This window comes from Choloepus didactylus, chromosome 18 (assembly GCF_015220235.1).
Source record: "Choloepus didactylus isolate mChoDid1 chromosome 18, mChoDid1.pri, whole genome shotgun sequence".
NCBI classification, from domain to species: domain Eukaryota; kingdom Metazoa; phylum Chordata; class Mammalia; order Pilosa; family Megalonychidae; genus Choloepus; species Choloepus didactylus.
This window is the reverse complement of record NC_051324.1, coordinates 39,242,174-39,266,681: the sequence shown is the minus strand read 5'-3', so window position 1 is coordinate 39,266,681 and position 24,508 is coordinate 39,242,174. Positions and strand designations below refer to the sequence as shown.

The 24,508-nt window shown below is 44.2% G+C and overlaps 1 protein-coding gene across 1 annotated transcript; it reads right to left on the bottom strand.

Annotated features, from left to right (window-relative positions):
• Positions 1 to 1,593: 1,593 nt before the first annotated feature.
• Positions 1,594 to 22,859, bottom strand: C18H17orf67 (chromosome 18 C17orf67 homolog). The gene is made up of 4 exons (XM_037810413.1): positions 22,792 to 22,859; positions 21,544 to 21,644; positions 4,312 to 4,449; positions 1,594 to 1,980 (listed from the first exon to the last, which is right to left on the bottom strand). The coding sequence occupies exons 1-3, from the start codon at positions 22,844 to 22,846 to the stop codon at positions 4,333 to 4,335; spliced, it is 273 nt and encodes a 90-aa protein (XP_037666341.1). The 5' UTR covers positions 22,847 to 22,859; the 3' UTR covers positions 1,594 to 1,980; positions 4,312 to 4,332.
• Positions 22,860 to 24,508: the final 1,649 nt, after the last annotated feature.

Sequence of the window (24,508 nt, the reverse complement as noted above, 5' to 3'; positions counted from 1 at the left end):
TCTGAATTGTTTAAGGCATCCAACTTGTGGTACTTTGTCATGGCAGTGATAGAAAACTAACAGATTACCTAAGCTGTAAACCTGTTTCCTCATTTGTCAATTGGGGATAATAACCATATCCCCATAAAATTGGGGATGACTACTTAACAGAGAGTAGGTACAATGATTAAATGCAGTAGCAAATGTAAAAAGCCTCGTGCACCCTTTTGGTTTTCGTGGGGGCAGGGTGGGGGTGGGGCGAGGTGCCACTTTCTGCAGTCATCCACCACCCGAGTCCAGCCCCAGCAAGATGGAAGTCGGGTACCTGAGGTGCAGAGGTGGGGAAGACAGTGCACTTCTGCCCTGGCCCCCAAGATCAGCCCCCAGAGTCCATCTCCAAAAAGGCTGGTGATGACATCGCCAAGGCAACTGATGACTTAGAGGGTCTAAGGATTATGGCAGAACTGACCATTCAGAACAGACAGGCCCAGATTGAGGTGGTACCTTCTGCCTCTGCCCTGTTCATCAAAGCCCTTAAGGAACCATGCAGAGACAGAAAGAAGATGATCATTAAGTGTGGTGGAAATATCACTTTTGATGAGATTATCAACATTGTCTAGACATGGTACTGATATTTAGTTTCTGCCTCCGCCCTGTTCATCAAAGCCCTTAAGGAACCATGCAGAGACAGAAAGAAGATGATCATTAAGTGTGGTGGAAATATGACTTTTGATGAGATTGCCAACATTGTCTAGACATGGTGCTGATCTTTAGCCAGAGCACTCTCTGGAACCATTAAAGAACCTCTGGGGACTGCCCAGTCAGTGGCTGCAATGTGGATGGCTGCCACCCTCATGACATCACAGATGACATCATCTGTGATGCAGCAGAATGAATATCTGTGGAACTGTGACGCAGTGGTGCAGTGGAAGCCCAGCGAGCTAAGTACTACAAAGGAAAATATTTCAATAAAGGATCATTTGGCAATCAGGAAGAAGAAAAAAAAAACAGCCCAGTGCAGAGTTTGGCCCTTAGTAAGCATGAAATAAAGGTTGATACCATTATTACTGATAAGTTCAGTAACTTTCTCCCTGGAAGCCTACCCTGGCCTCCCTTGGGACAAGACCTACCTCTCAAGCACAGGGTGATCCGGGCATACCTCCTCACCGTGTTTTGAGGGTGCCAGATCCTCCTTTCCTAGGGCCATGCAGCCCACCCTCCCTTTCCCTCTGAATTTCTGCTTGTGTTAGTCTCTGATAGTCCAGTCTCTGATTCTGGGGGTTCTGGGACAGGGAGTACTGCTGGGCTATAGCAGCCACAACCCACTTTCCACTACTGTGAATCATGGCTCCATTTCCAGAGCTGGCCTGGGGTGAATAATGTCTTTCCAAGAAGGATGGTCCTTGTGCAGAGGTGCTGGTTGTTCATATTTTCATTCATTCATTTATTTAAAGAACAGTTTTCAGATTCTGGATTCACAAAGATAAAACATGGGGGGGGAGCTCTCCTTCTCATCTTGTAGGGAAAGGAAATAAATAAGACACCACAGAGCAGATTTAACACCAATGTTTATTAGGGCAGAAAAGAAGGACAAAAAAAAAAAATAGGAGATGACAAAAAACACTCAGCAGACCCAACAGGTGTACTTGGCTACTCTGAACAAGCCTTCCCCGAAGTCCTTAGGGCAGCCGGTCCTCTCCCAGCTTCTGGACCAGGGGTCCCAGCCCCACTGGCCCCAGGTAAGATTCTGTTTCTGCCCACCCTTACAAACTGGTAGCCAGGCCATTTGCAGGTCTACACTTTAAGCTATTGCTTTAAATGATTTGTGCAGGATGGTAAAATGAAGCAGCATATATATTTGCTATCAATCCCCAAAGCAACTTTTGGTATGCCCACACTTCATGCGATCTGAAGAATCCATTTGGACAGTTTAAAAGCAAATGAAAGAAGGTGCCTTGTCCTGTTTCGACATCATCCAGGTCATTGCCTATAAAATGCTTGCTGGAAAAGAAAAAGAAAATAATGTCAGGAGGAAGAAGAGGAGGTAAAGAGAGAAGCAGCAGAAGGCTCAGAAGCAGAAGAGGCAGAAGCAGAAGTAGGAGAAGGAGAAGAAACAGTCCCAAACCACTATTTCCTATGCACTCCCTGTGTGCGTGTCAGGGTGGCACTATTTTCCATGCATTGACTTTTTTAAATCCTCGGAACTGTGTGAGGGAGAATCTATTACTATCCCCATTTTACAGTTGAGGAAGCAGACGGAGACATGGGGCTTCTCTTTTCCAAGGTCATTCAGCCAGTGACCATGGACTCAGGGTCTGACTCCAAATTCCAAGTTGACACATCCCTCCAGCCATTGCTTCCTCATCTCTGTATAAGTGTGAGCTGCCTGGATTGTGCCCCTCTGTGGAACCCTGTTTTGGGCGGGAGCCAGCCCCCCCAGTGCTCACTACCCAGAGGCAGAGGTCTCAGTGGTCCTTGGAGGGGTGCTGCAGTGGGGCTCACTCAACCCCAAAACCTCTTCTCTCACCCGGCATGCACAGTGGGAACAAGTCCTCCCGCTTATGGAACACTTCACGATGCGCGAAGCACCGCACATATGACTACCCCATTCTACGGACGCAGAAGCGGAGGCTCAGAGAGGACACGGAGCTGGGATGTGGAGAGGCCAACCCAGCTCTGCCAGGCAGGGTCTGGGCTCCTAACTGTTTTCTGGGAGAAGCCAAGTGTGTTGGTTAGGTTCATATGTCAACTTGGCCAGGTGATGGTGCCCAGGTGTCTGGTCAAGCAAGCACTGGCCTAACCTTACTGACATTTGTGGCTAGTTAATAAACCAGAAGGCTGGTTTACTAAATCATCAGTCAATTGACTGCACCCGTGACTGATTACATCAATGAAGGGCATGTCTTCTGCAACGAGAGAATTCAATCAGCTGGATTTAAACCAATCAGTTGAAGACTTTTAAGGAAGAAGAGAGAGAACCTTCATTTCTTCTTTGGCTAGCTAGCATCTCCTGGGAGTTAACTGAACACCTTCACCAGAGTTGCCAGTTTGCTGCCTGCCCTATGGAATTTGGACTCATGCATCCCCAGAGTTGCATGAGACACCTTTATAAAATCTTATATTTACAGATATTTCCTGTTGGTTCTATTTCCCTAGAGAACTCTAATACACCAAGGAAGGGCTTTCAGTGCTAGAGGACAAAGGTCCTCGATTCAGGTGGCGGAAGGCACGGTAGCTCGGGAGGCAGGGGTCGTACCAGCACACGGGGCTCCCGGGACTGGCAGGATCAAAAGAAGGATGTTGGCACATCCCCTGCCTCTTGAAAGCAGAACTTCAAGTCCACTCATAGCAGGTGCTTCCCACTGTTTGTGAAAACCCCCTCCAAGGGGATTCCATGACCTGCCCAACAAGATGAGGCAGTGCCGTGCACATGAAGTGTGCAAGGCTTGGAGCTGTCGAAAGACCGACATGGCCACCACTGCCCAGTGCACGTGAGGAGCTTTTTCATGCTCGGGGGCTGATGAAGATCAAATGAGAGAATTGATGTGAGAGCACCCTGAGAATTATGAGGAACTCTCCTCTAAAGGGAGCGTTCCTCTTTCACTTCACAGTAGCACAAACTAAACAACAACGATTTAAGATTTCTCTTACCCCCAGATGATAAAATACCCGATTATATCATGTCCTGCCTGGGCCACAGAATTCACAGAGGAGTGGAATTCACTGAAGGGATGTTCTACTTTACATAACAGGATTTGGAAAGAGGGAGAGGGAGGAGGTGGAAACAGACAGGCAGGCAGAGAAGAGCAAACTGCTTTTATCTACCAGCAAAGCAGAGGTGGGAGAGGCTGCATGTGCTGGGAGCACTGAGCCTGACAGTTCAGGTGGACCAAAGAGGAAACCCAGAGAAGGGGCAGACTGCAGCAGGTTCCCGGCCTTGGAGGCTGTGGTGGGCCAGTGGGGAACAAGCATGAGACCCAGTAAAGAAGGTGCTGGTCCTGGCCACAGTGGTGATGATGCAATGGGCGTCCCTGACCAAGACCACGGATGCTGGCGTCTCCTGGAGAGAGTCGGATCACCGCCAGCCACCCTTCCATAGATTTGCATTCCAGAGAGATCTTTCTCACTGGCAAATCTGGTCATGTTCCTCCCTATTTGGGAGCACTCAGGACCTCAGTGGGGGTCAGGTTCTCATGCATGTCACCCAGGACTTCTCTCAACCTAGCTTCTGCCTCTCTCTCTCTGGCTTTGTTCTTGCTGCTCTCCAACCCATATCCAGGTGCCCAGCCTTTTTCCCTAACACCAGAGAAAAGCCTCAGAAAAAAGACTTACCAGAGGCTGGCTCCAAAGCCCTTACACAGGGTGGACCACATTCCTGTCGCAGTGGGGCTTGCAGTGAGGATTCAGCCAGTGCTCCAGGAACTGCTCCTCGGCACGGTGCTCCAGGCGGAGCAGGTGGTGCATGTACTCCTGCCAAGACAGACCCACACTGAAGGGAGGCTTTTACCCACACTGACAGCCGGGCTGCAGATGTGCGTGACATGGCTGTGGTTCCTGAGACATGGCGCAGCCGGCTGAGAGGGAGGGTGGGAAAACCGACAGGGAGGACAAACCCCACACCCACACCTCTCTGTAGGGAAGGCCAGCCTGAAGGACCCCGGGATGGGCGACATGATGTCTGACAATACCAAGTGGTAAAGGGTGTGCATCCATTGGGAACTCAAATGTGCTGCTGATGGGGTGTGACATGGAGCAACCACTTTGGAAACTGACGGGTTTTGGTTTGTAAAGCTGACTTCAGTTGTTTGCGATCCACAAATTTCACGCTTAGTTTACACCCTAGAGCATGGTCCTCAAACTCTTGAGCATGCACCAGAATCACCTGGAGAGCTTGTTAAAACATAGACTGTTGGGCCCCACTGCCAGTTTCTGACTCTGGGTCTGGGGTGGGGCTCAAGAATTTGCATTTCTGACAAGTTCCCAGATGACGCTGAGGCTGCTGGTCACTCTTGAGAACAAGGGAAACTTGTCCCAGGAGACATGTGTAAGAATGTTCATAGCAACGATATTTATAACCGCAAAACTGTAAACATGCCAAGTACCCACTGACAGGACAAGAAATGAATAAATTATGGCACATTCAGATGGTGGAATATTTTACAGCAATGAACATTAATTATAACTACATGCAACAACATAGATGAATCTTACAAATAGCATGTTAAGTGAAAAGAGCAAGTCCAAGAAATCTAAATTTATAGTGATGCCATTTTTATAAAGCTCAAAACATGCAAAACTAAACAATTTATTATTTATGGCTGCACGAATTTGTGATAAAATCATTTTTGAAGACTATGGATAACCATAAGAAAGCTGGAGTGGCTATACCAATATCTGGCAAAGTGGACATTAAAACAAAAAATGTTAGCAGAGATAAAGAGGGACATTTTGTAAAAACGGTTTGGTGGCTCCTCATAATGATAAACATGGAGTTGCTATATGATCCAGAAATCTAGGTGTATATCCAGGAGAAATGAAAGCATATGTTCACACAAAAACTTATACACAGATGGACATAGCAGCATTATTCATCATAGCCAAAAAGCGGGAAAACACAAATGTTCATCAGTGGATGAAAGGATAACCAAAATGTGGCATGGCTGTGCAATAGAATATTATGCAGCCGTAAACAGGAATTAAGTACTGAGACATGCTACAACATGGACAAGCCTTGAAAACATGCTGAGTGAAAGAAGCCAGTCCCAAAAGGTCACATAGTGTGATTCCCTTTACATGATATGTAGCAGACTCTGCATATTGATATATCTACCACAGAAAACACTTCCTTGTCCAGTCAAGCCCATCTCTGTGACCAGCTCTCCACTCACTCAGGAAGCCAAGCCAGAACATGGACTGTCATCTCCTCCCTCAGCCTCAAACCCGACCTAAGACTGAACAGCAAGGCTTTGAGTCTGTCCCTGAATAGTTCTCAAACCCACTCCCTGCATCCCTGGCACGGCCCTCAGGTCGTCGTTGTCCACCGAGGCCGTTGTAGGCTCCTCATCCATCTATCTGTCTCTCTGCTTCCCAGCCTCACTTGTAGGATCTGCCACCTTCCCCCACCAATCCATGGCTCTCAATGTCCATTGATAGCCTTTGTTAATCTTTGAATGTCTCTAGAACTGTAATTTCTCCCTCAGATGGCTCAACTGAAGGGACTTTAACGAAGGCACTTTTTGCAGTAGGGTTAAGGGAATCAACAAAGACTATCTAAGCACCTAGGAAGCCATGACCATGCCTAAGCCTGCAGAGCCAAGGGTGGGAAGGTGTTGGAGGAGCCCTGGGAGCTGGAGCCATGGAGCAGGGGGCACTCTGGAGAGCAGGGAGGAAGCAGAGAACAAAGACCCGTCCCCTCTGCTATTACCCTCTGATCTCCTGCTGGACCCAACCAGAAGCCAGCCAGCCAGCCAGGGAGCTGGTGACACAGTCCCTAGGGATCAGCCTCCTAGAGCGCACATGAAAGCAGAACAGGATGGAGGACAGTTTGGGAAGGAGTCAGTGGAAAACCAAAAGCTGTACCAGGATGGCAGGGATCGAGGTGTGTGCTGTTGCCAGAAGAGGGGAGCAGGAAAGTAGGGATAGCAGATGTCCATGCATGACCCTTGGCTCCTCTGCACCCTGTGGCCCTCTGATACCACCAGGGAAGGAAGCTTGTTTCCTGTGTCTACGGTTCTTTCTTGTCTTTTCTCCTCTCTCCCAAGTGAGCTCCATCCTGGTCCTTTATCAACACGAGTGTTAGTGCCAGCCTCTAGGGGAGCCCTTCTCTTGGCAACATGCCTTGGTCTTCAGCATAGCCAGTTCAGGCTCTGAGTTCTCTCTACGTTGTTTCTCGTTGCATTTTAACATGCAAATAATCCAAGAAACAGAAGAATCATAACTCAACAGGATGCTTTTTAATTAAAAGAATGAAGTGTTACTTCGCTTGTCTTAGTTACCAACATCTCTTCCTTTCCTTTACCCTTTGTCTTTCTCTCTCCCGGTGCCATCTCTGCCCCCGGAACACCGCCCAGACTCCCAGAGGTGGCTCACCCTCTCTCTATTCAGGAAGTGTCGGCATTCCCCTCCCTCCCTCCTCTTTCTAGCCCTCCACGCCCACCATCCAAACAGCCACTGGGTGCCACGGATGCTCCTGAACACTCTTGACCCTCCCCCTTTCTCTCCCCACTTCTCCCCCCCCTGCAGAGGCCTCTCTGCCTCTCATCTTACCTCCGTCCTCTCCATTCCCCACCACAGCCAGAGTGGGCTTTTAAAATATGAAAATGAAAATGGTTTTATTGGTTTTATTTTTACCACAACAGTGATAAATACTAATATTTTTTTGAAGTTGTATAAAAATAGAAAGCTATGAAGAAGAGAGTGAAAAATCCCTCTTGGGATTTTTCTCAAAGTGATGCTTACCAAAAAGGAAAAGGGAAAAAAAAAAAAAAAAAACACCACCCACGTTGCTTCCCCTCTACTTGTATGACTTCCATTGGGCACAGGAGAAAGTTCCAATTCTCGAAAGTGTCCGTGATCTGGCCTCACCCATTTCCTAAGCCTCTTTCCTTACCATCAACTTGGTCTTTGCTCTCCATCTTTGCCTGAATGGGCCATGCTTGCTCTTTTCTCTGAGCCTTGGCACATGCTATTCCCTCTGCCTGGAACACCATCAAGCCTTCTCTTTTTCCTGCCTCACTCCTACTTAACTTTTCAGGCCTCAGCTTAAATGCTACTTCCTCCAGGAAGCCTTCTCAGATTCTCTGAGTTCCCACCTCTCTCGGTCCCCAAAGTACCCTGGACTTCCCCCAGCATAAGACTGGTCTCTGTTTGGCAGTGGCCTGTCCCTGAGATCAGGGACTTTATTGCCCATTTCATATATTTAGTGGTGGTGTCATGATCAGCTCACATATTGGCATGTGAACTTGATGTTCCTTCCAAAAGAGAGTAGCTGGAGATGGGAATGATTTTTAATTTGGAGGATATATGTTTTTGATGTTGCCCTGAAAGAGTCTGGGTTCTCTAACTGTATGATGCATGCCATTGCAAAGTATGCAAGAAGCACATCCATATAAACACATATCAACCAAAAACAGCAGCAAATTAATCAGAGAAGTGGCATTTCCCCTTGGGAGAAAGTATATATATTCAGTTATACCTGGGACAAAATTAAATAATTTTGGCACTTGTAGAGATCATAAAAATCCCAAATCACAGAAACCCTCCTGTGGCATTGATGAAGCTTTAACAAAGGATCCAGTTTAGATCTATTTTACATTTCTAGAAAGTCTGTGTCCTATATTAAATATGGTTTTTTAAAAAGAAAAAATAGTGTGCAAAGGAATGAATTATGAAGTGTCCAATTTTCCTGATTTTTTTTTTTTTTTTTTTTTTTTTGCTTCCCCCTAGGACCCATGCGGTTTGAATTTGTTTTGCTTATCATTGTTGTTTTCATTCAATTCATCAAAATGCATCCAGCATCCCAGTCTCTAGGACGCTGCTGGGCTGGGAGTCTTTGGGCCAGCCAGGCAGATGAGAGAGCTCCTTGTGGGACCCTATAATGATGCCCCAGCTGCTCACTGGACATGCTGTGAGTTTTGGACTGGATTCCTGCCCTGTCCGGAGAGTCTTTGGCCAAAAGAACAGTAATTGGGAAGAACAGGAAGGCAGTGTGGGGTGTTATAAATAAAGAGCAAAGACCTCCTGGTGCATCACATTACTTTTCAACTATTTCATGTCAGCAGCACACTGAAGGAAACCCGTTTTGCCTTTTTCTTGCCTGTTTGTTTGCTGAGTGGTATGGTACAGAGGCCAAGAGGTCTGGGTCTGGTTTAATCCAACCCCTACCAATACTGCTTTACTTCTCCAGCCTCAGTTTGTACTAGCACTTACTTCATTGGGTTGCCAGAATTAAATCAGATGCGTCAAATGGAAGTCCTATGCCAAAAAAAAAAAGTCTCCTTTTGTCCTTCCAGGTCTATCCTTTACCCTCCTTCACCCAGCCCTGTGCCCCGGGAGGCTGCTCTCAATGAACAACCACTACAGACTCCCTTGTCTTGCGGCCGCCAGTTGGGTTTGGCCAGTGGGAGGCACCAGCAGGGGACTGGAGGGTAGGAGCGACAGACACTGGGGTGCCTTCCCCCAGGACTCACAGCAGGGTGGCTGCGTCCCTCTCCTTGGCTCCCAGAGGGCTGCATTCTCCTGTTCTGGTTCTGGGAACCACACCCTCCTCTTTCCCCTTCATGCCAAGGAGTTTCTAGCTGCAAATGCTTTATCATTTCCTGCTGCTTTCCCTTAATCCTGCTCACCCTTTTGTAAAAAGTCTCTTTATCAAACTCTCCTCAGTTACCCAGTTTCCTTCAGGGTCCCTGACACTAGAGACACTCAGCATATCATTCCTGGCACTTAGTAGAAATCCAGAAAATATTAGCTATTAATTTTTTAAACTATCAGATAAGAAAGATCTGAGCGAGCCTGGAGGTTGTGGAGTGGAGCATCTGTCCCAGGGCCCGGTACACAGGAACCTTGCAGGGAAGGCTTGTTGAATGAAAGACAAGAGTGGTGGTCCTCAAAGCGTGGCCTCTGCTCCCTTTAGGGGTCTGCGAGGCGGCCAAAAACATTTTCAGGACACTAAGACATTATTTGCCTGTGCACTGTGTTGACCATGGCACAGATGGTGCACTGGTGGGTAAAACTCCTGATGCCTTAGCAGGAATCAGGCCGTGCTACCCAACTGTGTTACATAGTCACTGCATCTTTCACCATCACTTGCACACAGCTAAAAACAAAAATGATAATTAAAAATTTTTAAATGCAATTTTCGCCAAAGAATCCTCCTGATAAAGCAAAAAAAAAAAAAAAAAGAAAGAAAGTGACACAATGGCAAGAACACAGGCAGCATAACAAATACAGTGGTTTTCTCAAGGAGGAGCACCTGTGTAATTGTTTGTGTCAAGGAGTGAACTAGCTTTTTTAATGTGGGTATTTGGTAGGCATCTTTCCAAAAATGAAGAAAGTGAGCCTGTCACTTTCAGGAAAACAACTGACAATATTCGTTGCTAAATGATAAAATTGGAGCTGTCAAGGGGAAATGAGAATTTTGGAAAATTTGTATCTATTATTAACTTTGGCCTGAGAGTTTCCTGATACTTAAAGACTTTTCTGATGAGACTGGTGACAATATTAACAAATGTCACCAATGGTTTATAGCATTTTTACCATTTTATAATCATATGCTTATTTACATCCTTACTCATCTAATGCCTTTTCCTCTCAGCCAAACACTCCAGTGGCTTCTTGATGGCAGTGACCAAGGTATGCCTTAGTCCCAGAGAAATGTAAAAACAAGTGAAAGAATTCACGAAATAACTGTTCTTTCTCTGTAATCTTACTAAACTCTCCTTGGAAGATTCTGTGACATCTGAGTCAATCTGGTCACTAAAATGGCCCGTGCCAAATGTACATGAAAAGCATCAAAGAGCAATACATACTTCACACTCCTGAACAGCAACTGAAATCACTGGTGAAGAAAAACAACCAAAACAGACACACACGGAGAGAACTCAGCACTGGTTTCCATGACATTTCACTATTTATTTAAAATGTTAGGAAAATGAATATGCCACAAAGGCCTAAAAGTGATCATTAGTCAAAGATGAAAAGCCAAACTGCAAATCTGCTGGAAACCGCAAATTCAACAATTACGTTGGCGGAGTTAGAAACTACCCGGCATTAATGATAATCTCAAATGTTCCTGGACCAAGAAAGAAGGGGTGGATGGAAAATAAGTTTTAATTTCTTTAGATTACTTTCTTTGAGGGGAAAAAAAGAAGTAAAGCAAAATAAAAACCAGTATCTGCATTTCATGTCAAATGCCAAATGTAGTGATTTCAAAGACTAATTTCCCAATAATTAGAGTGAAAATTGGAATTACTCCTTTATTTTGGCACTGGAAGCTGTGATAATGAAATTATATACCCACTAGAACGTGAACTAAGCTGAGAATCATAGAGCGGACAGATCATCTATCAAGGCGGGAATTTTTTTCCAAGAAGGCAAAATCCTTCCTGTGACATTTGCACAGAATTACAGATCCATCAACATCTGGAAGAATTATTTTGCTCATTAGTAAAAGCAAGCTAATCACATAGGCAAAGAATGGCTCAGAACTTAACTGCTCTGTACACCAAAGGCTCAACCCTAAAGGAAGGCAGATGGGTGCCATATGCTACTTACATCTCAGTCACTCCAAACTGGCCTCTCAGGTCACAGGGAACAAAAGGTAATGGAGCTAAATTGTCAAGGAACTAAACATGAAAGCATGTTTTACAAAGACTACTTACAATAAAGCAGATTTATATTTTCCCAAAAAGAACATTCCTTAAGGAAGCACAGGCCAAAATGGAAAGCTTCCTAGAAAGGTGTAATCCCAGGATACACAGTGCTTATGGATGCCATCACAAAAGACATAATTTAGCCTTAGATGTCATCTTTTTTAAGGAATTTCCATGGTTCACCCCAAGAACTGGCAAACAATTTCTTCCCTAAAACCTGGGGAGATTAAGAGAAATTTAATGAATTTAAGTGAGGCAGTAGAAAATATAGCTTCAAAATAACCTTCAGATTCTACAGTAGAGTTACATCCTATAGAACCGTCTCCCCTGGAAAGAAGCATAGAAAGGAATGGAAATAAGTATGATGAGCATTTAGTAAATGCCAATGACTGTGTTTGGTGCTGAGGACCTAAGAGTGAAACAAATATTCCATCTTCTCAAGCTGCTTAGAGCCGTCTAGTGGGAGAGACAGGTAAGAAAGCCAAAATTAGCACACGAGCTGCCTCTCCTCATACATTTCTAAAGCCCGTGAATGGCACCATGTTGTCCACCCAGAAACCTGCAAGTTACTTTTTACTCCATTTCTTCCCTCACTGCACCTTTATCTCTCATCCCAGCAATAGCCAACTGGTCTCTATCTGAGGTACCATAACCATGTTCCCATCATATCTTTATCTTAAAATCTGTACTGGAACATGCTCTGGGAGCACAGGAACATGAATTGTTAAAAACCCTTTTGGAAAGCAATTTTATGATATATACTAAAATATTCATATCCTTGGCCCCAATAAGTTATTTTCTTGGACTATATCTTTAGGAACTAATTCAAAGTATTAAACGTACTTTATGCACAAAAATGTTCACTATGTTGTATACATAGGAAAAAAGTGGAAATGATCCAACTATCTACCCAAGGTGGGTAATTCAGTCATTTATGTTTAAAAAGAGTTTATAAAATATGGGGAAATGTGTATGATATTAGAATACTAAGAGAAAACCAAAACACAAAATTGTAGATATAATATGATCACACTTTTTTAAAAATATACACAAAAGACTGGAAAGAAATACATCAAAAAATGGCAATGCTGTCTTTGAGGAGAGGAAGTAGGACTACAACTGATTTTCTGTTCTTTTCTTTTCTTTTACTTTCTACATTTCCAGTTTTTCTATAATAAAAATAAATGGTATAAATTTTCATTTTTAATTACACAAGTAACACATAAACACATTATTTTTTTTAATTAAAATATAAAGTTCCCTAGATCATCACCTACAATCTTAGTCTCAACAAGATGATGCAATTAACAGTCAACTGTTTATTTTTCTAGAACTTTTTCTAGAAATTTTCATGCATGTAGATGTATCTGTATAAATATATGGTATTATATGAGCACTAGCAAAACCAACTGGGGGAAGATAGAGAAGGTGGTATTGAGAATGAATAGGAAAGTATCAGGCAGATATAAGGAAAAAGGGTATTGCAGAGAAAGGGAATCATTTGTGAAAAGGTGTTGAGACAGGAGAGAGGATGGCCTGTTTGAAAAGCAAGGAGAATTTCTTGGTGATTGGAGCATAAACTGCCTTGGAGCAGAGGAAGGAGAAGGGGCCACAGTGGTGGCTTGGGGCTGATTTGTGACTGGCCTTTATCCTTTAAGCAGTAAGGAGCCACAGAGGTTTTTATTTTGTTATATTTCAAGAAGTGTTGATTAAGCAGCTGCTTTTTTTAAAAAAAGAGGAAAGAGAACAAACATGATTACTAAATGTCAGGCACCATGCTAAGCTCTTTGCATGACTTCTCTCATTTCAGCCTCACAATAAGCCCATGAGGTAGGTGTTAGTAAATAGGCTCAGACCACACAGCCTGCTGACACATTCTTTAACTACTCTTCTGTGTTGTTTTTGTGAAAATGATACATCTGTTTATTTTTATAAAACTGAGTAGTGGCAAAAATACATAAAGATGAAAGTCAAGATTCATCCAAATCTTATCACCCAGACAATATCATTATTGTTTCGCAACATGCCCCATACAATATTCAGATAGAAGAATGGAGAGGTCCATTTTCTCTTAAAACTTTATTTCTCTCCATTTCAAAAGTTATACATGCAAAGTGTGATAATATCAAGCATTGGCTAGAGTATAGGGAACTGAGTAGCCTCATAAATCCTGATGGTGGGAGTTGGTATAGTCACTTTGTAGAACAATTTGGCATTACCTAGTATAGTGGAAAATGCATAAACCCTATGACTTGACAATCCCATTTCTGATCATTGAACCAGGAGAAACACACATGTGTAGAAGAACCTTCAAAACACACTAGAAATACCCACGATGTCCACTGTTTGGGGAAGGGCTAAATAGATTTATACTTTGAAGCAGTTAAAAATGTTCCAGACCCTCTCTCTCTCTAACTGAGCCACCTCGGCAGGTGAACACACTGCCCTACCCTCTACGTGGGACCCAACTCCCGGGGGTATAAATCTCCCTGGCAATGCAGGATATGACTCCTGGGGATGAATCTGGACCCGGCATCATGGGATTGAGAATATCTTCTTGACCAAAAGGGGAATGCGAAATGAGACGAAATGGTCTCGGTGGCTGAGAGATTTCAAATGGAGTCAAGAGGTCTCTCTGGTGGACATTCTTATGCACTGTATAGATAATCCTTTTTAGGTTTTAATGTATTGGAGTAGCTAGAAGTAAATACCTGAAACTATCAAACTCCAACCCAGTAGTCTGGACTCCTGAAGACAACTGTATAATAATGTAGATTGCAAGGGGTGACAGTGTGATTGTGAAAACCTTGTGGATCACACTCTCTTTATCTAGTGTATGGATGGATAAGTAGAAAAATGGGAACAAAAAACTAAATGAAAAATAGGGTGGGATGAGGGGGAATGGTTTGGGTGTTCTTTTTTACTTTTATTTTTTATTCTTATTCTGATTCTTTCTGATGTAAGGAAAATGTTCAGAAATAGATTGTGGTGATGAATGCATAACTGTATCATCATACTGTGAACGGTTGATTGTATACCATGGATGATTGTATGGTATGTGAATGTATTTCAATAAAACTGAATTTAATTTAAAAAAAAAAGTGCCAGAACAAGATATATTATTGAGTGGAAAAAAAAAACAAAAACAAATTGCAGAATATATAAACCCCACCCTGTTTTCCACACTGCCCAAATTGCATCAATGTAGGGTCAATTAAGCTATGGAAAGGAGCTTCTTGTGATTGACACGTCAAGGTCCAGTGAGGAGGCCAGCGTGGCTGAAGCAGAGTGAGAGGGGATGAGATACACGTGGAGGTTGAGGTAGGGCAGGGAGACAGAACTCTAGAGCCTCCAGATCACTGTAAGTCTATGGATTTTATTCAGAGTAAGATGAGAGCCATTGGAAGGTTTGAGCCTGGGAGGGATGGATCTGATATAAACATTTTTGAAAAATGACTGGCTGCTCTGTGGAGAGGGAGCAAGAATGGATGCAGGGAGACAGGTAAGAGATTATTGCAGAGTTCACTCAAGGGACTGTGTAGTGGCAATGGAGGGTGAGAAGGGGTCAGATTCTGGATTTAGGGCCCAAGCACCTAGGTGAAGGGTGGTGCAAGTTACCCAGATGTGGAAGGTAAGGCGGGAGCTGCCAGGAGGGTGAAATCAGGAATTCTGTTTTCAGGCCACTTAGGTCTGAGACACCTGTTTATTTATTCAAGTACAAACAGTTGAACGGATAGTGGTGCAAATGAGCCTGGAGATCACTGGGAGAATTCAGGCTGGAGAAAGAAATGGGAGGTCATCAGCAGAGAGGTGATATTCAAAGCCATGGGACTAGAGGAGGTAAGAAGGCAGAAGCCTAGGGTGCTCCAAAACTTAGAGAATGGTTGGGAGGCTAAGCATCCAGCAAGGATACAGAGTCGTAGAAATAAGAAGGGACACAGGGCAAGGTGAGCAGTGTACAGAAGGAAGGAAGAGAGATGAGCTGTGTCAAAACAACCATGGACTGGTTCCTAGATACCACAGTGCTGGAGAGAGAGGCTAAAAGCCATCTTTGGAGTTCTCCAGGGCAACACTTCCTAGATTTAAAGGTGCATATTAATCAGCTGGGAATCTTGATTTCAGGAGGTCTGGAGAGGAGCTTGAGAGTCTGCACGTCCAGAGACTGCCAGCCAAAGCCCATGCTGCTTGGCTGGCAACATTTTAAGGAACAAGAGGTTAACCCCAAACCTTGAAAACCTAAAGAAACACTGAAAATTGAGGGAACATTCCAGGGAAAATGCAGAACATTTTCAGCCTTCTTCCCTCTAAACACAAACCCAGCCCTTCTTTCTACACAGCCCTACCTACATCAATTTCTCCCCCAAGCAGATCTTTCCACCTTAGGATCTTGAGGCTTCATCTTACCCAGGAGCTCTCTCATGCAATGTCTTCACGAATGATTGGGCTGCTCTGTCTAAAGTAGAAGTCCATTCCACTGAAACCTAGTTGTCTCCAGAGAGGGTGACTCCAACTGGATTCCAGCCTTCCAGGGCTGCCCTTTATATACCTAGTCCCCATCCCATTCACCGTGAAGTCTTGGACCCCACCCTTCAAAACCCCTGAGGATGTGGGGACTGTTTCCCCTAAATTAGTCTCATAATCCACTTCTCAACCACTGCAGCTTCCAGAGTCCAGTGACTATCTTCCTTTCTTGTCAGTCCCCTTCACCCGACACCATCCGTCATTCCCCCAAAGAACCACTAACATAAGGGATATAGCAGACTCTTCCCAAGGTTAGAGGGTAGCTGAGAGTAATAACACAGAGCAGAAAATGACTTCAAACTTAGTATCAAGCATCACTATAAAATAAGCGTATCAGCAATTTCCTACTGCAGAGAGCTTCTCTTTAGGCCACATCTTCCTCACCTGCCTCTTTCTCTCCCTGATCGTTCTTCACACCCCTGCTACTGGGCCTTTCTCCCTCTTTCTCCCTGGTGGCCTCCAAACATTCAAAATCCCCTCTGCATTCTTACCCAGAGCCATCCTCTGGGGCCATGCCTTCCTCTGTCAAGTGTTGGAGCAAGGCGTGCTTGGGCCTCTGGGGTGCACACTGGCCCTCCCTACAATGCAGGGAGCCAGTGGTTTTTTAATACCATTTTTCCTTCCCACCCCCCAGTCAGGAAAGAACAGTTGTTGCAGTGAATTGGCAGGATATGTGCTGTCAAAATAGTCAAGCCCCTTATGTGGGGGGTGCAGCATGTCTGGACCTGTTTCCAAAAAGCCTAAAATGCCAGAGTAGCCAACATTAAGCCAAGGGTTAAGATTATAAAATTGCTTAGCAGATATTCATGGGGAAAGACAACTGCAAATCTTCATACTTGTTTTCATTTTGAATTCTTAATACCTCCCCAAAGCACCATTCATTTATCCTCCTCAGTGGCCTTTCACCTCTCTTTGAAAGAGTTTCCTTCTGAACAGTCCCTCAGAGGGTAGAAGAAAAATAAAATAGCCCAACCAGTCATCTCTTGGTAATTCAGAGTTAATGGTGGACTTATGAGTCTCAGGCTCAGCTCCCTAAAGATCACTAACTCTACTCATTTCCCCAGCTCCACCTGTTTGTCTCCTGGGTAACTTGGCAAAGAGGTGCAACAACTTGTCCAAAAATGTCCTTTCCCATTTCCCATGTACAACGGTATCTGAAAGCTGGCATTTACAAAGCTCTAAGTCCCAAACCCCTGAATGGCTTCTGTAAGACAGAGCTAATCACATCCTTCCTCTGCTTAAAACCCACTGATGGCTCCCCACTGTGTACTGAACTAAATTCAACCCCACTATGACATCCAAGGGCCTCCCAGCCTGGCTCCCAGAAAACCTTCAGCTGCCAACTCCTGTCACTCCATATTGTCCAGATGCTCAAGTCAAGGTCAAAGGTGGAAGAGATGGGACTAGAATCCAGAACTGTAAAAACTTTTCTACAAGGCCTCTTCCAACACACACACACGTTCCCACACACCCTCACACACACCACCACACACTTTCACACACCATCACATACACCTTCATACACAACCTCACACACACATCACACACACACTCATACACACACCGTCATACACCCCCCTCACACACACAAACACACACACATAATATCTGCAATTCCTAATGTGCGGGATGGCATGTCTACCCTGTCCTTTTACCTCACACATCTGTAAACTGATGGCTCTCAGCTTGCACAAAGAAAGAAGGTGGTCTTGGCAAAAGGTAAAGAGCAGGAAGATGTGGTCCCCAGGAACCGAGGTCTTTAGACTCTTAGCTCCTTTGGTCCCAAGGTGTAAGACATGAGCCCATAGAGCAGTTCTACAGCCCCTCCCTGCCCCTGTCCGGCCTCACCGCCTCCTCACAAGCTGCTAACAAATGCAGGGCCACACTGTCTTGCCCTCAGATTCAACAGTGAATGTGTGGCAATGATCATTTTGACAGTCAGCACTCAGTTAAAAGGAGTGAATTGCCTCTTTTTACATGACAGGTGATTGGTATTAATTTTCCTTTTAGTAAATCTACAAAAAAGAAAAAGCCAACAAGACCCTAGAGGAGGGAACAAGTCAAATAATAAGTCGAGGATGTCTAACGCAGCTGGCAGCTGGGCCAGTGTTAGGAGAAGAGGCCCCTAGGGAGAGAGAGAAAACTCTAGGGCCTTTAAATAAGCCATGCTGGCTCCAGTCCATGACTCTTCCCTCCAAGTCGCAGACCGGCACCAGGAAATGAGTGTCATCCCAGAAGCTCTATCCAGAACCCTAAAATATGAGACCTGGAATGAACTTTCTAAGCCTATTTTGGACCAAATTCTGTATTTTACAGATGATAAAATTGGGCTGCAGAAAGAAGAAATGACTTGCCCAAAGTCCACAAACTAATTAGTGGCAGAATATGGACTGGGATTGCACTGGGTGGGACATCCTTCCTACCTCACCTGCACCCCCTGCACTGCCTGAGAACTTCTCATCTTTAAAGCCTCAGCTGGGTGGACACCTCCTCTGGGAAGTCTTCCCAGCCTTCCTCCTACTGCCAGTTGGAGCCAGAGTCTCTACCCTCACAGATCCCACTGTTCCTTGTACCATATATCTTTGTCAGAAGACTTGAATCAGGCTGTAATGCTCTGGTTCTCAGTCTGTTTTTGCACAATGAACACGGAGCACATCAAATGAAGGAAAGATACCTAATTTATCTTACTTCTTCGGCGCCTGGTGCTTGGCAGGACACAATCAATGTAAGATTTAATTAAAGCACGTACACCTTGAGTTGCCAAGGCAGTGCTCTCCACAAACACAGCTCCACCCTCTCACACTCTGTCTAAACTCGTAGCATACCTACTCTCCATACCTGTCAGTCAAACTTTTACCTATTCTTTTTACTTTTTCATGCCGTTAGTTTTGTGTTCCCAACTAGAATACAGGAGAAGCATTACACGGGATTGCACTCTCCCAGAAGGTCTGGCACAGTGGTTTTCAGACTTGGCTGCACGTGGGTACCCCGGGAAACTTTAAACCACCCTCCCACCCCCATGCCCAGGCCACACCCCGGGCCACACCTCTGGCAGTGGGACCCAGGTGGTTCCAATACGCAGCCAAAGTTAAGAAATGTATGCCTAGCAAAATATGAAACCAGACACTTCTTGTTGATTCAGTCAACTCTGGGTGTGTGAGTGAGGATAATTGTGAATGGGAATGAGAGAGACACACAGTGACGCAGAGTAAAAGAGAAAGAGGTTGTTTGGCATTGTGTAGACAGGGTTCACTCACCCTCGGCACTACAGACATTTTGGGTGGAATAATTCTTTGTTGTGAGGGCTGTCCTGCACACAGTAGGATGTTCAGCAGCATCCCTGGCCTCTACCTACTAGATGTCAGAAGCAATCCCCCAACCCAGTTATGACAACCAAGAGCATCTCCATACTTTGTTAAATTTCTCCTGGGGATGGGAGGCAAAATCGCCCCTGGTTGAGAACTACTGGTGTACACTAGCCACCAAATTATTACTGGGTATTTATTTTGTATTGAAGTCATAGGTTCCATGACCACTTTTCCAGACTTGCCTGAGGGGTATACAGGATGGGGTGGGAAACGGTTGGTGGGGTCCACAGTAGGTTCGGAGGCAAGAACGTCTCCCAGAAACTAGATCCATTAGGCTCAAGGCAGTTAAGAGGAGTGGGTGGTGGTCAAGTTTACAAAAGATGACCACAAAAAAGCCAGATATTCAAAACAATGACGAAGTCAGATGCAAATAGGGAGTTATCAAGAATTAGGCTGGGAAAAGGCAAATTGTCAGAGACAGAGTTCTCATACGTTTCTGAGCAGGAGATAGACCTACAGAGCAGTGTTTTAGGGTCACAAGCACTGTGTGCAGCTGACACAGTGGTGAGGGGATGGGGTACAACAGGAGCGGGGCACTGGAGGCAGGAAGCTGAGCTGTCACAGTCCAAACCCACCTCCTGACTGACACCTTCAGGCAGGGCAAGGCCTGTTGCTCGTTGTTCCACAGTCCGGAATGACAGCACTCGGGAGCAGGCACTGTTTGGCAGACTTTGGAGTCTGAGACTTCGGAGACCTTCAGACCAGCTTTCCCCCAGCCTCCCGGAGTCCCTGGGGAAGAGCCACTCCCACCATCAGGCCCAGGGTATGTGGGGGGCAGGGAACCCCCATGGCAGCCCCACGGCAGCACCCTCCTCGCTGCCCACACTCTCTTGGTTTCCCCTCCACACATTCCTTCTCGGCCCCTCTGGGGTCCCTCTGCCCACCTCTGAGTGTTGTCCCCAGGCTCCAGTGCTGGGCCTCCTCTCTTCTAATTGCTTCTAATTGCTTCTCAAGCAATCTGTCTAAAACCCTTACCTGTACTCCACCATTGAAAAAAAAAAAAAAAAAAAACTTTCAGCGGTCTCTACAGAGCGCAAAACCAAGTCCAAAGTACCCAGACCCTGCTTGACCAGCCCCCGTGGGGCTCTCCATCCTACCCACCCCGTCCCTAGACATTCAGAGCCACCTGTTGTTTCTTCTACCAAACAAAAAAAAGAAAAGAAAAGAAAAAAGCCACATCCACTCTAACAGCCGTTTGCTTCTCTGACTCCACCACCAACTCAGAGCAGAAACCTGAGCAGACTCACCCTGCACCTGGCACCTAACCCTGAAAGGAGGGCCTGTTACCATTTACTGAGTCCCATTTTAGGTGCTTCTCACGGGTTACTTTATTTTATCCTCATAGAGCATTTATTTTAATATTAGTATTTATTATAACAATATGAACGATATTTACTATTATCCCCATTTTATAGATGAGGATACTGAGGGGCAGAAAGGTGAGGTAACTTCCTCAAGGTTACAGTCAGAAAACTGGGAGATTCAAACCCAGACCCTCTGACACCCAAGCCAGCTCCTCCTCACCATGCGATGCTGCACCTCACTAAGAGCCTTTAAAATGAAACGATCAGGTCAGCCACAGGACTCTGCAGTGAGTGAGCACAGGAAGGGCAACGAGTCTGGCCTGCAGAAATGGCTTTCACAACATTCTAACTTTGCCTGGGGTCCCCACCACTCACCCTCGCCTGAGTGGAGCAAAAACAGCGCGAAGGTGGCACTGCTTCAGCCACTGGGGCAGCAAGACAGAGGCTCATAGCTTCCAGCACAAGTCATGGAATGAAGGCAGGGCTGAGGGCCCTGGCTCAGAGCAGCCAGGTAGGTGGGCCCCAGGGATCAGGGGGCAGAGCTGAGGCCAATGACCAAAATCAGAGGGCTGAGGTCAGGGCTCTTGCTGGGCAGAGGTTCTGCTGCCTGGACAGAGTGTCATTACCAAAGTTGCAGGTCCAGCTCCCCTGGAGCCCAAGAAAGGAGGGAGAAGATGGGGTTGTGATCAGCTAAAGGAAAAGGCCCCCTGGTGCCCAGTTCAGGAGTGGCCACACCTAGCAGCTCACCCAGAAGCAGACTCCGCTGTCTGCCCCCCTATTTCTGTTTCAAATCCCGTATTCACAATGGCTGAGTCGGGTTGGCACCCCCAAAGGAGAGAGCAGCTGTGTAAAAGGCTGTGAGTGGCATGAATCCCACACCCAAGACTCCAACAGAGCCTTGACCTGGCAGCCCACGCTGGGGCCAGCGCCTGGCTTAGTTCCATCATGAAGGAGCTTTCAAGTGATCACATTTTCTTTAAAATTGCCAAGCCAAGCACTCACCCGCATGGGCTCGTCAGGGAATCCGGGTTTGCTTGGTCTGTCCTGCCTCCGGGATCTCAGGAGCTGCTTGGCCTGCTTTTCCGTCAGAATCGGGGAGGCCACTGAAAGAGGGGGTTAGGGCACCTTGAAAATCCTCAGGCACATGGAGCTCAGGCTCCATCCATCTCCACCATCCAAGGTGAAGGATTTGCAAGTTCAGTTTTGGTGAAAACACAAGAGATGTTTCACAGGGACCTGTCCCAAAGGGCCTGGCCTTCCTGAGGGCTCAGAGAGGAACTTTAAATTGTTTCTAATATGGTTAATGCAAGCAAAAGCTGCACACATTAAATATATTGTCTATTGCAATGGTCTATTCCTTTGAAAGTGGGTGTTAATGATTTTTTTTTAAATCTTTTATCATGGTAACATATATACAACACAGTTTCCTATTTTATCCGCTTTCAAATATACAATTCAGTGGTATTAATCACAGTCACAGTATTATGCCACTCTCACCAGCATCCATTACAAAAACTTTTCGATCATCCCAAAGAGAAACTCTATGCCCATTAAGCAATCACTCCCCAGCACCCACCCACCCCCAGCCTCTGATAACCTGTAATCTTTCTGTCTCTATGAATTTGCTTATTCTGGGGATTTTATATGTGAAATCCTACAACATTTTTCCTTTTGTGTCTGACTTACTTCACTCAACATGCTGTCTTCAAGGTTTAGCCACATGTAGCATTTAATGAATACTTTCACTTCTCTGCTCAATTTGTTTCTCATCAAAGGTTTGCTTTGATAGTTTTTATAAAGTCCCAATACAATAAATCAAGTTTAAAGCTCTTATTGGAAGATGACAATGAGCATAAAATTATGTTAAACTTGATAATCACACATAAACCCTAAACAAAGATATTATAATAAAATTATATTAAATTTTGATAATCACATACAAACTCTAAAAGACATTATGATGATAAAAGCATATTCAGTTTTGATAATCTCACATAAACTCTAAAAAAAGATCTTGTTGAAGATGTATCACAGATTTTGAAAATTTGTGCCCAAATACATTTAAAGATGTAAAAATTAATAATTATTATCCCTAATAATAGCAATTCTGAATGCCTATTCTTGAAAAAAGAGCATTGAATAGCTATACATTATACACTATAAAAAATTACTTTAAAAATATCAAATAGACTATTATCCCAGTTGATCGTGCCTTCACAAAACAGGCTGGTTTTTGGAGTCAGTGCCCACCTGAGAAGAAAGTCAGTAAGATGAGAGCGAGCACGAGCACAACCAATTTCTTCATCCTGCCGTACGATTCCGCTCTCTGCCTGTAGCCAAATGAATCACCGGGACGGAGCCAGCCTCCTTGAAGAGGCCACGTCACGCCCCGTGACCAGCAGGACTGACTCTAAATGCACCTGGCACTTGGTTTTTAGAATTACCATCAAAATATTTTCCTCAGAATTCCTGTAGATTTTCATCCTGAGGAAGGAAATATCCCTTGGCAATATGACTTTCTGAGCTTGAACTTGAGAAAGCAACATGTGATATTCATTTTATTTAAACATATATATATATATATATATATAATCTTCCATTCTTTAAATATGATACATAATATCACAAAGTATTTTAGCTTCAGTTTATGTTCCTACGGTTTCACTGAGAACTAATCTCTTACATTTGCATTTTGAAAATATTTTCCAAAGCCCATTCACCCATCTAATTTGACCCTCCCAATAATTTAAGAAGTAGGCAGGGAAATTAGTAAGGGGCATGATGAGAGGAAAGAAAAATCAGCTGACTTTGGAGCCAGAAAGACCAAGATTCAAATTCTGGTTTCATCTCTTTCTAACAATGTACCTTAGGTAAATCACTTTCTCTTTCTGAACTTCAGTTTTCCGATCTGTAAAGGAGATAAATCCTGTGATTAAGGATGAAGGATAAGGTATGATTTGCACAGCAGCTAGTTCTATTCACCCTTACCTATCTCCATTTTACAAAAAGGAAAGTGAGGTTCAGCAATGGGAAATCATGTCCAAGTTCACACACTAATGGATGCTAGAGTCTAAGTCTTGTGTCTTCAGAATCATAATCATAATACAGAAGCATCCCTGCATCTTCCACAGGGTCTTGTGCAATGATGTAAGACTATAACCAGCCTGACTTCAGACTTAAGGTTATTTTTGTAAAGGAAATAGAATCCCAATAAGCTCAAATACTTTGGAATTCAAATCATCTATAAATAGCACAGGAAGAAATTGTTAAATATATTATTAAAATATATCTGGAAAGTATGCAGCATTTATTTGGATAAAATTCTCAATTCAGAGAAAAGATCTGATGTATCTTTGGTCACTTTGCCAGTCTAAAAGGAAACAATACCCTCTCTGTAGCTGTCCCAAGTGTATGCTAATGTTGTATAACTGATATTAAATCTAAATATTCTGCCCACTCTGTTGTTATAAAGATATTTTGGTGAGATTGTAAACAAGAAAAAATAAGAAATCATGCATTATTAACAAAGTTGTCTAGTATGTTAATTTGCTCAAAATTTGATGTTTCATTTTATCCACTCTGTTACTAGCAACATCCTTCTGTTTTTGGATACTTTTTAATAATTGAGTATTATTTTAAGAATCCATAGTTGTAACATTAAACATCTTGTTTTTCTATGTACATTGTCAAATTTTCATCCTTTTTTCTCTTTGTGATTGGATCTAACATTAACTCCATTGTCTTATTCTATCAAATAAACATCCTCCATGGACCAGGAAAAGAAAATCTTTACCTAGATATAAATTTCTATTGTTATCCAACGTAATTTTGCTATAAAAGTATTTTTGAATGAGTAACTTTTATCAATATCAGCACTGTCCAATAAAAGTATTTTTGAATGAGTAACTTTTATCAATATCAGCACTGTCCAATAGAAACATAATGAGAACTACAGATGCAAATCACA